Consider the following 12,821-nt stretch of genomic DNA (forward strand, 5'->3'; position numbering starts at 1 on the left):
TGCTAGGGACTTCCCACCAATAGTTTGATTAGTCTGCTGTCTTGAGGCCTGGTATGTGGGACTTTCCAGATGGCAGTCCTGGTTCCTCTTGTGCTTGACCCTCTGCTCCTTATCCATCTCCTCCTTGCCTTATAAGTACACTTGGACAATACACTTTTAGAATAACAGGATATAATATACTCATTTAGCAAAGCATAACAATTTGTCATGTCAGCATTATGGTTAACTATTCTGCAACTTTTTTTAGATTTTTCAGCCTAAGCGAAGCTTTAACTATATCAGTATAAAGTATATTAATTTAAGATATAATTTGATGAGCAAATTGTTTATTTCATCATTACTCACTCATTACACCTACAGTCCTTGGAGTTCCTCCAAAGTTCTGGGCTTGAAGGTCGCTGTGTCTGTGTGATATCTTCTGGTCCAGGCCTTAGGGTGTTTTTCTACAATTCTACCTTGAAAAGAAGACTAAACATGCTAACCGAATTTTAGAGGGATTGATATGAAATAGGGTAGAAGGGTTGGGTACATGTAAACGTTATGCTACAGGGTAAGGGATATAATACAGCTACATTAAAATCTACATTCACTACACATCTACTTCTAAAATCTATAAAAATTTAAAAATCAAAAAAAAGCTCTGAGGCATCATTTGGATCAAATTCTGAAATGCAGCATTTTCCTTTGAATAGAAAACTTTCCATCCACATTTACCACACTGAACCTAAATTCAAAGGGAAGTAATAGTGATGTCAGACAAAATATTTGTCTGTTTCTAGCCAAGAAAAAGGATCTCGTAGATGGGATGCATTATGCTTAACGCCTTTGTAATTGAAATAAAAGACTGCTTTGCTGTCAAGTTGCTGATTAAAACAAAATCAGGCTTTCTGCTGGTGGTGGCTGCTGTCGCTAGCGCCAGCGTTTTTTCTGCAGGGCTTGGAGCAGCTCCGAGTGTACAGTGCGGCCGATCCGTGTGGAGAGGGGCCGATGGTGAGGCCCCGGGACCCTCCTCGTTCCCCGAGAAGTGTGCTGTGGGCAGAGCCCCCCGAGGCAGGGAAGGGCAGCGCCGGCCGGGCCCCACCAAGGCCCCCGCGCCGGGCCCGGCGGAAGCTCCGGCCCCGGGACTGCGGCTCCCAGCGGCCCCCGCGAGCGTCTGCGCCGCTGCGGCTGCGCGAGCAACCCTCCCCCGCCCGGAGCGGTGCTGGGCTCGGCCCGTCACCGCGGGAGGAGCGGGGCCGCGCGGCGCCCGCCGCCCCGACAGCACCGAGGGCTCGCGAGGAAGCCGCCGCCGTCCCGGTCTCCCCCGCAGCCCTGCGGCGTCTCCAGCCAGCGGGACCGGGCTGCCCGTGCCCGTGGCGGGTGAGTGGGAGGGCGGGCCCGGGCCCGCCGGGGCGGGGCGAGGGACGGACCATGACGGGCGGCCCTGGGGGCTGCGGGATCGGGGGGCTGTGGGGCCGGGGGGCTGCGGGGCCGAGGGGGCTGCGGGGCCGAGGGGGCTCGTCGGTGGGGCCGCTGCTCGCGCCGCTCTCTCTCCGCATGGCAGGGGGGGCGCTGCCGCCGCCTGCCATTGGCTGTCGGGGCGGCGCGCGCATGCGGAAGCCCCGCGCGCGACGGCGGCGATTGGGCGTGGACGGGAAGGGGCGGGGCGGGTCATGTAAAGGAGCTACCGCGGGCAGCGCGCGGGGCTGGGGGAGTCCCGAGGCCCTCCCGGGGCAGCCACGGCAGCGGAGTGAGGGGCTCTGGCCGCACCCGAGGCAGGCGCTGGCACCCAGGCCGGCAAGCCACTGGGGAGAAATGGAATCACCAAATGATTTGCCTTGAAAAAGACCTTGAAGACCATCCAGTTTCAGCTTCTTGCTATGGGCAGGGACATCTTCCACTATCCCAGGTTGCTCCAAGCTCTGTCCAACGTGACCTTGGACACTTCTAGGGCTGAGGCAGCTACAGCTTTTCTGGGCAACCAGAGCAACCAATGCCTTATCACCCTCACGAAGAATTTTTTTCCTAGATTGTAATATCCTGCTTTCTGCAAATGTGAAGCCATTCCCCCTTGTTCTGTCACTCCAGGACCTTGTTCAAAGTCCCTCTCCAGCTCTCTTGTAGGCTCCCTTCAGGTACTGGAAAGCCACAATTAGATCACCTTGGAACCTTCTCTTCTTCAGGCTGAACAATCCCAATTCTCTCAACATTTCCTTGTAGGAGAAGTGTTTCATCCCTCTGGTTGTCTTAGTGGCCCTGTGTGCAGAAGCATGGCTACCAGCAAAGAACAAATCTAGCTGGCAACAAAAAATTTCTGCAGAAGCTTGTCAGCCTGGTGTTTGAGAGAGGTTGGCATATAATTGTACACCTGTCTGGGTATGTAACCTTATCAGGCTCTCTTGGCATCAAAGCAATGTTTTAATCATAACAGAGTTTTTGATATCACCTGTTGTGTTGCCAGTTCTGTTTGCAGGCTTCTCTTACCAAAGGTTTGGTGTGTGAGTTGCTTGAGAGGAAAATCTGCATGATGACTGTTTCATGTGTGCAGACACCCCCTATAAGCTAATAATGTACTTTTGTTGTTGTCAATGTGTACAAATTTTTGGGTCAGTATCTCACAATAAGGAGCAACTTTTAGATTCCTTTTTAAAATATACTTTATATTTGTTTCTGCTTGTCTAACTTTAACTCTGCATTTAAAGAAATGAAAACCAGTAAGAAACTAAAAAAAAAAACAAAAAAACAGGACGTGTAATTCCATTAGGTAAATTAGATGGCATTAAAAATTTGTCCCCATACAGCCTGGTATACGGTAGCCTCACAGACACCTGAGGTACCACTACTGACAGCCTTTTGTCTTATCCATCAAGACATGAGAACCTTTTCATAGAAGTTTGGTTGAAACTTATGTTTCTCTGGAAAGATTGTGAATTTGTAATTTTCTGAGAAAAAGTTAGGGACACATTCCCAAACTCTAATTTATGGAGTTGACTTCTATTTCTGGTCCCAGATTCTGGGTGGAGAGAGATTCATAATAGAATTGACATAAATGCTTTAATTCAAGGAAGAACTCATATAATTGATTCCTTGGAAATTGGTGTTCTGGTTCATTCGGTTAAATGCAGTAACAGGAACAAGGGAGAGAGCTCCTGAGGTAATGAAGTGACCAAAGGAGGGGACTGATTACTGCTGAAGAATGACAGGGTAATTGGTTTCCCAGTGCCCTGTTGTGTGCAGTGGTGGGCAGCAGCAGACACAGGTGTGGCACTTCACTTTGTGTGCAAAGCTGTGTGCTTCGCATAAGACCTACATACTGATCAAATGATTTTTGTTTTCAAGGTGTTGGAATTCAAATGGGTGCTTAGTGTTGGATTAGGTCTTTGTGAGAGCCCCAGAAGAATTGAATTTGTTTGCCCTTAAACAATCTGAGCCATTTGTTTGCTGTGACCTTTGCAGTATGACTTAGAAATCCAAAGGACCAGCTCTCACTAGTAAAGACAGCAATTCTCACTGTGAAAAATGTGTCAGCACTGGCATAGGTTTGCAAAGAGATGTTGGAATTTTTTCCCAATGTCCTCCCCCCCCATCTGTTTCTTCCAGGATGCGGGAAGCAAAGCCGCACGCGCTGGGTAGTGCGGGAGCGGGGGGGAGGGTGAGCGCTCTCGGGAAGCACGGTGGCCACGGGGCTGGCTGGGAGCCTGTTGGTCCGGGGTTTTTGGGGACAGAGTGGGGAGCCTGGTTTCGGCCGCCTCCTTTTCTTTTCCTGAGAGGAAGTTTTTTTTCCCCACGGGACACCTCACGGAAAACGACCGAGAGACCGACCCATCTCAGACCGAGGTATTCCGCCTTCCGACTGCCTGTGGGAAAAAGGACTTTTTTTTCCAGTGCTGGCTGTCAGCACACATGGCTGAGAGCAGCCGTTGAACTGCCGGGACAGTCCTGCTTTCCCCCCACCCCTCCTCAGGTTGCCGCGGGTTTCTTCCCCCCACCTGGGGAATTGGGACTTTGTTTTGTTTCTTCTGAAAGTTTTTGATTGCACCATTTGTTGTTTATTCAGATTTTGTTAATAAAAAGCTGTTTCTTTTCCTTTTCCACACTTCCACCTGAAGTTTCTTAATTTCTAAGTTGTTAACAATCTTGTTAAACTAAGACAAGCACCAATGCTGTTATAATTAAATAAATATCAACAGAGTTTAGACTAATTCACTTCTCAAATATTATATGTAAGTGTTGATGGACACTGTCATGTGAAAGGTGGGAGTTTGGTTTTTTGCTGGTCAGTACCCCAGGAAAGTTGATACCCTGGTGCCCAACAGTCTGTCAGCGTCTTGTGATGCCGAAAAACTTCGAAATAAAAGAACTGCTTGGAGACTTTGCATCTTTAAGCAGCAAGGTATTGGTTTATTGCAACGTTGGGAGTAAGGCAGTTCGCACTGCACAGACTCGCTCCACCCAAAAGTGCAAAACAAGCCATTTTATATGTTTTAGGTACACAGTTACACCTTCTGGCATGCATATTAATAACTAGGCAGAGTCCAAGTGGAGTCTAGCTTTTGAGAATCTTCTTTGGTGCATGCTCAGTCTTTCACTGGGACATGGAGCCTTCATCCTTCTAGTGGTCGTCAGGGTTGTCTTCCTCGAGGTTGAACTTTTCAACTTTCTTTGTTAGGTGACCTAGATTCTTCAAGCTTGCAAAATCCTGGCTCTTGGCCTCCTATATATACTTTAGACATTTAGTTTACTTGATTTATTACCTTGTGGTCTATTATGTACTATTTCCTAGCATTCTTTCTATAATGAAACCTCGGTCCAGTAAGCAGGACAGAACAAGATATTAACCAGTGTTTCTACAATGTTCTTCTAGCAAAACAGACAGAACAAACATTAGGTGCTACCGTCTCCTGGCTCAGCAGGGCAAGGTGTTTTACCAATGTGGTGGTTTGAAACTCCCAAGAATCTAATTTTTACGTTCAAGCCCCCCTCCCACAGTTTGCCCCTGTGAGAGGGTTTAGTGATGGTATGGACTTGATATCTTTTTCACTTCATGTGGAGAGTTTTCAGGCAAAACACAACCATTCGTTATTGGGGGAAGGGGAAAATATTTACAGAGGTTTATTTACACCCACCTATATATTTACATTAAATTAAATTTCTCCTTCAGTAGAAGTCCAAGAAGAAAAGAGAAAAGTCTTTCTGTCACTTCTCAGGCCACAGTTCCTTCATTTCAGTTTTTTGTGGCACTGGTTAGTGTCCTTCATTTTCCTGAGGCAGCAGATTTAAGTATGGCAGTCAGGAATTTGGTTCTTACTTTGTGGAAATTCCAACCCCGAGCCCGAGCCTTTGGGGGATTTCCTTGTAGATCTTCACTCCTCTTGGGTTAGAACACTGAAGGCAGCTTTCAGTTCAGTCTTACCAAAGCTCTTTTGCTCTTTCTCAGCTCGCCAGCATGATAAAAGCAGCAGCAGCAGAGGGCACGGCCACCTCCTCCGCATTCTGTCCTGGCTCAGCTCTCGGGACGACTTCCGGTTTTCAGCTCCTTTCTCTCTCTCTCTCGCTGCTGCTGCATTTTGGGACTCCCTAAGGGTTTGGAAGTCCACCCCTCTTCAGGAATTCTCTGGGTTTTCTGGGAAAGTAATACAGTCTTACCCCAAACCAGCTCTGCTGAGTTTTCCTCTGTTTTGTTGCCAGCTCTCCCTCCTGCAGGAACATCTCTGTGTCTTCCGGCTTCATGTTATCTCGCTGCTACTGGCTATCTTTTTGGCTTTTAGCCATCGCTGTCTCTGTTCAGGACTGCTCCGCTGCCGCTTTCAGTGTCTTCTGCTGCTGCTGACAGTAAGGAAACTTTTCCAGCTCTTGATTACGGGACCTGGTCCTACTTTGACACTATACTGGGTCTCCCGTAGCCTCAGCTGGGGGCTGGGGGCCCTTGACCCCCAGAGGGGCTCACTGGCCCCCTGCCTCCTCGTGGCTCAGTTCATGGCTACCTACCTTCTAAAACTATCTTCACCACCTTCTCTTCCGTTTCTGTGGGCATGTAATTTCCGTAGGGCGCACGTGGACTATTGATTGGTCCAGTATTATCAGTGGGGCAAACCATTACTACCTCAGAGAAAAGGTTTTTCAAACCACCACAACCAACTAAGCCGTCTTTAACTCCTTTTGTGGTTTTCTCTGCCATCACTTGTAATGAGACCCTTTACCAACAGATTCACAAGTGCTTTGACTGCCCTTGTTGGGGGGACTCAATAGAGTGAAGACCCCCCAGTGTGTCCTGCCAAGGTGTTTTCTGCTGCTGGCAACTGCAAGGACTCGCATTAACAGTTCACGGAGTAACGCTCTTTATTAATACAAATTGGGACAGTTTAATAAGATTCGAAGGTTGTTGGTGATAGTGTCTACTTCAAAAATATGTTTTAAAGCAATCTACTGATACATATATTAAGCAAGCACCAGCTCTGATACGAAGCAATCTAAGTGATATGCTAAGAGAAAAGAACAAACAAGAACTCTAGTCCTAAAAGCAGCATTTAATGTGCATAGAGTATATTTTTCATCCAAGGTGTCCCTCTGGGGGGGAGAAGATGGACTCAGTCCATCAACTGATCCCAGCAGTTTCGGTGGAGGTCTTCTCCCGCTTTCCCTCTATCTCTAACTTACTTTTATACTATTTTCTTTATGTTTGGGTGAAATTTGAGTGGCTCTAGTCATAAATAGCTTTTATTTCTGTTTGGTGTACCTAATGGAGAGAGTGGTTGTGGCTTGGCACCTGAGAAGCGGGTTTGACATGGTTGTTGGCTTCAGTAGCAGAACATCTTGATTCTCCCTTGGCAGAAGGAACCAAGGTCTCAGGACCACAATGTTCCCCCATTCTGCTGGGATTTGAATGGGGGGGCGCATGTAGTCTCCACTTTGTTCCACGCTCTGTTCTGTTCCGCTGAGCAGATGTTTATTGTTGTATTGGGGAGCATGTTGACCTCATTCCATCCAGGGAGTTGCAGCTGCTTTTTACCCTAGAATTCTGAATCTCCTCTAGATTTAACCCTACCCATCATCCCACAGACACACAGAACTAAAGTAATTGTTGTTGAACGTGATCATTGTTGTAGTTGTCTAAGTAAATATAATTACACTGGTAAAGATAGAAATTCTCAGATGGTCAGGACTGCTGTGATTAATATTTCATTTTGTTTACATGATATCAGTGTAATTTATGAATGCCTAGGTGATGCAGTAGGGCACTGCATACTTAAAAACCGAATGAATTCTTCCCTGAGAAGAATGTCTGGCTTTAATTCAGAAACTGAATTTTATGCTAATGGTTTCTTTACTACTCCAAACTGAGTAATACATTCACTTTTTTATTGTTGCCTTGTGAGGTGTATAGTTAGATACTGCATTTTAATTTTGTCTAAAATTTTCTAATTATATGTTAGTCTACATTGGAATCTGTAGAAAAAGTGAAAATCAGATTTAAATATCTCTTTGCAAACATTGTGCCAGTTTAGGACTGAGTGACATCAGAGGTACTTTTCAAATAACAGTTGCTGGATGGTATTTTACTTTTATAATGGTTCTTAAGAGTAGCAGACGTAGTTTCCATCTAGGCTGACTAAAAAGTTATCATATGGTGCTGAGTATCATAAAATTACCTAGAAAAAAAGGGAATTAATTATCCTTGGGTTTGGGGGGGTCTTACAGCTGCCCTACCCTACCCTTTGCCCCCTGCAAAGTCCTGCTGGTTTCCTGTGACTCAGTACTGTTGGGTGTGCTGAGCACCAGCTGTTTCCCATCAGAGCTTTGTTTCTTAGGGCCCCTTGCTCTTATCACTAAAAACTGGGAAATAAACTCTCTAACTACTTTGATAGCTTAGAAAACCAACATTACTTTATTCAGCGCTGTGGTGAAAAAATTGCCAAAAATTGGGTCTTAAAGAAACCTGCCAAGGCAGGCATTCTTTATTACTGTGCTGGATGCATTAATTTTTGTTTCCTGAGATCCTGTTACATATTCATGACATTTCAGAACACTAATTAGCGTATATACATATCCTTATAAGGTGTCTGAGAAGCTTCACGGGGGGTCTCTGGTGGTCATCTGGCGCCCCCAAAGTTCTAGGTGACCGCTTTATGAACTCCTTTGAGGGTATGCGCAATCTTTTACCTTGCTGTGTAACCGCACCTCCTTTGCTTGTTTGGCTGGTTTCTGTAACCACTTAACCCATGGGGAGTGGCCATGAAGAGGCACCCCTGCTTCACCGGAGAAGCTGCACACACTTCAAGAAAGTCTGTAAAAGAATCTACCATATGAAGTGATTGACTGCCGGTCATGTATCTCCAGGTCAGCTAGCAGCTTAGCTGTCAAATCTTGCCTCAAAAAGCAGGATGTGTGTTTGCAGATGGTAAATTAGGCTGGTAAAAGCAGCACCATGGCACCAGGAGTAGCTCACCACAGAGAGCTTGGTTTGTTTGGATCCTCTGACCGGATTCTGGGCCAAGGCAGATAAGCCTTAACAAGGCACAGCATCCTGCTACATACGATGGTGTGAGACACAGTGGTCATGTCTTAGAAGGGGCCATAAATCATCAAAGACCCTTGAAGCACCCCTAGACTAAGTTCTGGGGCCTTGCCCAAGAGGACTGTGCATGACCCACAGTGTTGCATCAGAAAGTGTAAAACTTCCTGCCTCAGATGAGGTACCTGGGTGTTCCCCCCGAAATGAATGTATATTAACCCACTGAACTTTGCGTTTCATGGGCTTTCCCCACCTGTGACGGATCAAGACTGCAACCATCACTTTGATCAACTGAAACGGAGCTAGGGCCTAAGGAGTTAACTCTCAATACTGATCCGGGGACCCTCCTGCTCAGAAGAATGTAATGCTTAGCTAGAGACAGAAACCAGGGCTTAGGGATTAGATGGTACCGTACACCAAAAGAATACTCACACACCTACATAAATAAAGATAGGGTAAGAACATGAATAGATAAGGGGTGAAATATGGGCTTGAGTCCAGTCTTGCAGAATTCACCATGGAGTCAGCGAAAATCAAGAAAGTTGAAGAGTTCAGCCGAGGAAGAAGAGTGAAAATACAGCCCCGTGAGGCTGAAGACACAGGAACAACCACCGAACATCACCCCAAAAAGACGACTCCACCCCAGACTCCACCCAGACTCCGCCTATTATGAATATTATAACTAGATGCTGCAATTATATGAATATGTATGTGAAAATGTTGTAATCCCTCGTAGAAATTGTATATAATCATGTCTCTTTTCACTGAGAAGGCAGAGCAAGTTTGTCCAGCACGAGCTGGCTTGCTCTCCAACGTTGCCTAAATAAATACCTTGCTGTTTAAAGGCTAAATTGCGCCTTTTCGGGCATCACAACGAACGTCTAAAATTGTGACAATCAAGTCTTGTTGCTGGATCCATGGGTGGTGATATCTTTCCACTATCTACTCTTATCCTTTCTTCTACTTTCTTTCTTTTCCTTATATGTTTTCTTAAGTGATATCGTTGTACTTTTGTATTGTTATATTACTATAAATAATGACCAGAATGGCTAGATACCTTCTTTGCATTGCAGCCAAATTGTTCTAAAATAAAGCTGCCATATACATATATATAACACTGGTCATTCAGTGTCATTTCACTCTAAACCACCCCAAGGGATCTGTTAACAAGAACCTCAATTACTCCGCCTTTAGGGGTGGGTCGTAACATTTGGTCTTTGGTTTTCCCCTTGTAAAAGGAAAATCCAGGGATTTTTTTTTTAGCTCTGTATTTTCATGGCCTTCTCATCAGGCAGTGTGCTGGTTTTGACTGAGATAGTTAATTTTCTTCACAGTAGCTGGTATGGGACCATGTTTTGGATTTCTACTGGAAACTGTTGATAACTCAGGGATGTTTTCATTATCTCTGAGCAGTGTTTGCACAGAGCCTTTTCTGCTCCTTGCCCCACCAGCAAAGAGGCTGGGGGTGCACAAGGGGTTGGGGTGATACATGTGGGCCAGCTGACCCCAACCGACCCCAGGGATATCCCAGACCGGGTGCAGTCATGCTCAGCATCCAGAGCAGGGGGCAGAAGGGAGGGGTGGATGTTCAGAGTGGCGTTTGTCTTCCCAAGTCACCATTACATGTGCTGGAGCCGTGCTGTCCTGGGGATGGCCGAACACCTGCCTGCAATGGGAAGTGGGAATGAATTCTTTGCTTGTCTGTGCAGCTTTTTCTTTCACTATTAAACTCCTTTGTTCAACCTGCGAGTTTTCTCACTTTCACCCTTCCAGTTCTCTCCCCATCCCACCAGGGGGGGAGTGAGCAAGCAGCTGTTTGGGGCTGAGTTGTGGCTGGGGTTAAACCACAGGCAGGAATGTATTTTGCAAGGCTTTGTTCATTGTTACAAGGCTTTATTTGGGCAAAGGCTCATCTTGGCAAAGTTAAACTAAAGGATTTATAGATAATTATAACTAATATTAACTGATCTGGAAGTTTTAAGATTATTAGATATATCATAAGTGGTGCTCTATTGAAAGGATGGCTCTTAAATTGGCCTTTTTGTGTAGCATTGGTAATGGTGTTGGAAAAAATCTTTAATTGTAGCAAATAGTGCTTAGTCTTGTGAATTCCTTTAATAGACAGTGCCTAGTCCTGTATTCCCCCATGTGTGGAAGTGAATATCTTAGCCTTGAGAATTAAGACTGTGGCTGAGCAAGAGCTGATAAAAAGGCGTATTTTGGTGAATCAGAGCAAGGCCTGAAAAGCTAATGTAGTGTAGCAAAACAAGACCTAGAGAGTTAACTTAGAATGCATGCTCTGAGCAAAGGCATAGGGAACTGAGTTTCAAGAACAACGGAGATAAGAACTCATTAAGGAATGCTGAACACACTGACCCAAAGAACATAAAGTAAAGTACACAGGAAAACAGAGAGAACCAAAAATGCTAGCATACACATAAAACAGACATATGGAAGAAAAACAGAGGGAGATAAGGGAAAGGAGAAGAGTCAAAGCCTAGGCACTCTTGCCGAATATCAGAAACTCCTGCCAAATACATGTGAAGTCAGGCACAAGAGTTCAAGAGTTTACCTGAGTAAGAGGAGTAAAATCAAGACCCCTGAGGCCGAAATAACCGGATGTACCACCAAGATACTCCCCAAAATGAAGACCGTGCCCCTGACTCTGCCCTAACTCCACCTGTTATGAATATTATAACTAGATGTTGCAATACTATGAATATTCATGTAAAATGATATCATCTCCTAACAAGAATTGTATAAATATTCCAGCTGTTCACTGCCTGCTTTGGAGCTCTTTTGTCCAGTGTGAGCTGGGAGCTCCCCAATGTTGATTGGCAATAAATACCCTCCTGCTTATAGACTAAAAACTCTGTCTCTGAGCAGTCTCTCTGCGCCTTTTTGGGGCATAAAATTGGCATCATTGGCCAGACCACATAGGTGGAATGCATTCAAGGAGAAGAAACTGTTTTTAGGAAGCTGATGATCATAAAAGGATGATTTGAGGAATGGAATGTTCCCTGAACAGCAACCAGAGACCCTCAAGAAACCCCTACTCTAATTTAAATGAGTTCTGAGAAGTGATTTAAATGTGTTAAAAGAATTCATGGGAATGTTTAGCATATATGTATGAGCTCCAGGAAATGTAATGAATGAGTATTAGTTACACAGATATAAGCTGATGCATTAGATGCTGGGGATGTGCTGAGGATGTGCGTGTTAGGAGGAGAGATCCCCTATGAACCCTGCGCCGAATAAATGCCTGCTTTCTAATAGTGAAATTACAGTGTTAGAGACTGCCAACAGAAGCGTAAACTTGATTATTACTTATTACTTGATTATTACTTATGTCTTAAAAAAGTTGAAAGTCTCTTGAATGACCTAGAGGAAAACAGTTTAAATCTCTTTTTTGTGTCACTGCTGAAATTCAGTTTGTAATTTTGGCACCTTAATTGGGACTACTTAACTTTGAGTTAATCCTACAACTGAAGAATATGCAAATAAGAATGTCATGTTCTGATTACTGATACTGTAGTCTCTGAGGCCGTGATTTTGGGGCAGTGTGATGGTGGTTTGTTTTGAAATAGGCCATGATAATTACAGGTAAGATTGTTCTAATACCTGAATCGTAATTATGATTTGCCATTTCTGTATGTTACTGCCAGTGTTTGTTGCTGTGTTTATCTAGACTACTGGAGTTGCAAACATACTTAGAAAGAGAAATTTATGTAAATTTAGCTAATCAATTAATATGCATCTTTCTAGGCACAAAGGGTTTGTGGCCTGGTCATGGCACAACATTGTAACTTTTGAGTTTTTAGCTTCTGCTTTTATAAAACAGCAGGAAGCATGAAAGAATAGAAGAGCAAGCACTTTCTCCTGTTAATTTACCTCTTTGTTTTGTTGCTTGTGTGTAGTGGGCTGTATTCTATGGGGTTTTGAATTTATTTTTTCCTCTGCTTGCATAAGAGGGGTTTTCTTGACTGTTGTGTGTATCTGTAAAGTTTTTTTCTTTCATTCTATAGGAGGAAAATGGCTCAAGCTACTGCACCAGCAGCATCTATCCATGATGAGGAATCCTTAGAAAGCAGAATGGTGGTTAAATTCCTCATGTCAGGACTTGAGTCAATGGTTAGTAGAGAAATTAATCTGCTGCATCATAACTCTGTCTTAGCATTTGCAGGACTACAGCAGTATATTGCTTCCCGCTGGGCAGCAGGAAAGGTGGATTGTACCTTATTGTGTGCTGTCCAACCAGCCATTACTCTGTCTCTACTTGTGGTAAATCATGCTAACAGTCATCTTGTTTCTTGTGCTGGTTGTTTTAAAA

At 44.7% G+C, this 12,821-nt stretch overlaps 1 protein-coding gene across 18 annotated transcripts in view; it reads left to right on the forward strand.

The window, feature by feature from the left end:
* Nucleotides 1-1,202: 1,202 nt before the first annotated feature.
* Nucleotides 1,203-12,821, forward strand: part of GTF2I (general transcription factor IIi) — a 104,082-nt gene continuing 92,463 nt past the window's right edge. For 9 of the 18 annotated variants that reach the window (XR_005562895.1, XR_005562898.1, XR_005562904.1 and 6 more), the window contains exons 1-2: nucleotides 1,204-1,359; nucleotides 12,517-12,622. Coding sequence is in view for 2 of the 18 variants with exons in the window: in XM_039379513.1 (XP_039235447.1) it covers nucleotides 12,524-12,622 (99 nt within the window). In the remaining 16 variants the exon portion in view is untranslated. Of the gene's footprint in view, nucleotides 1,360-2,199; nucleotides 2,356-12,516; nucleotides 12,623-12,821 lie in introns of all 18 variants that reach the window. The other 9 variants (XR_005562907.1, XR_005562910.1, XR_005562900.1 and 6 more) reach the window with 3 other exon arrangements.

This window comes from Pipra filicauda, unplaced genomic scaffold (genome assembly GCF_003945595.2).
Source record: "Pipra filicauda isolate LSUMZ 115617 unplaced genomic scaffold, ASM394559v2 scaffold16_size7369187_pilon, whole genome shotgun sequence".
NCBI classification, from domain to species: Eukaryota; Metazoa; Chordata; class Aves; order Passeriformes; family Pipridae; genus Pipra; species Pipra filicauda.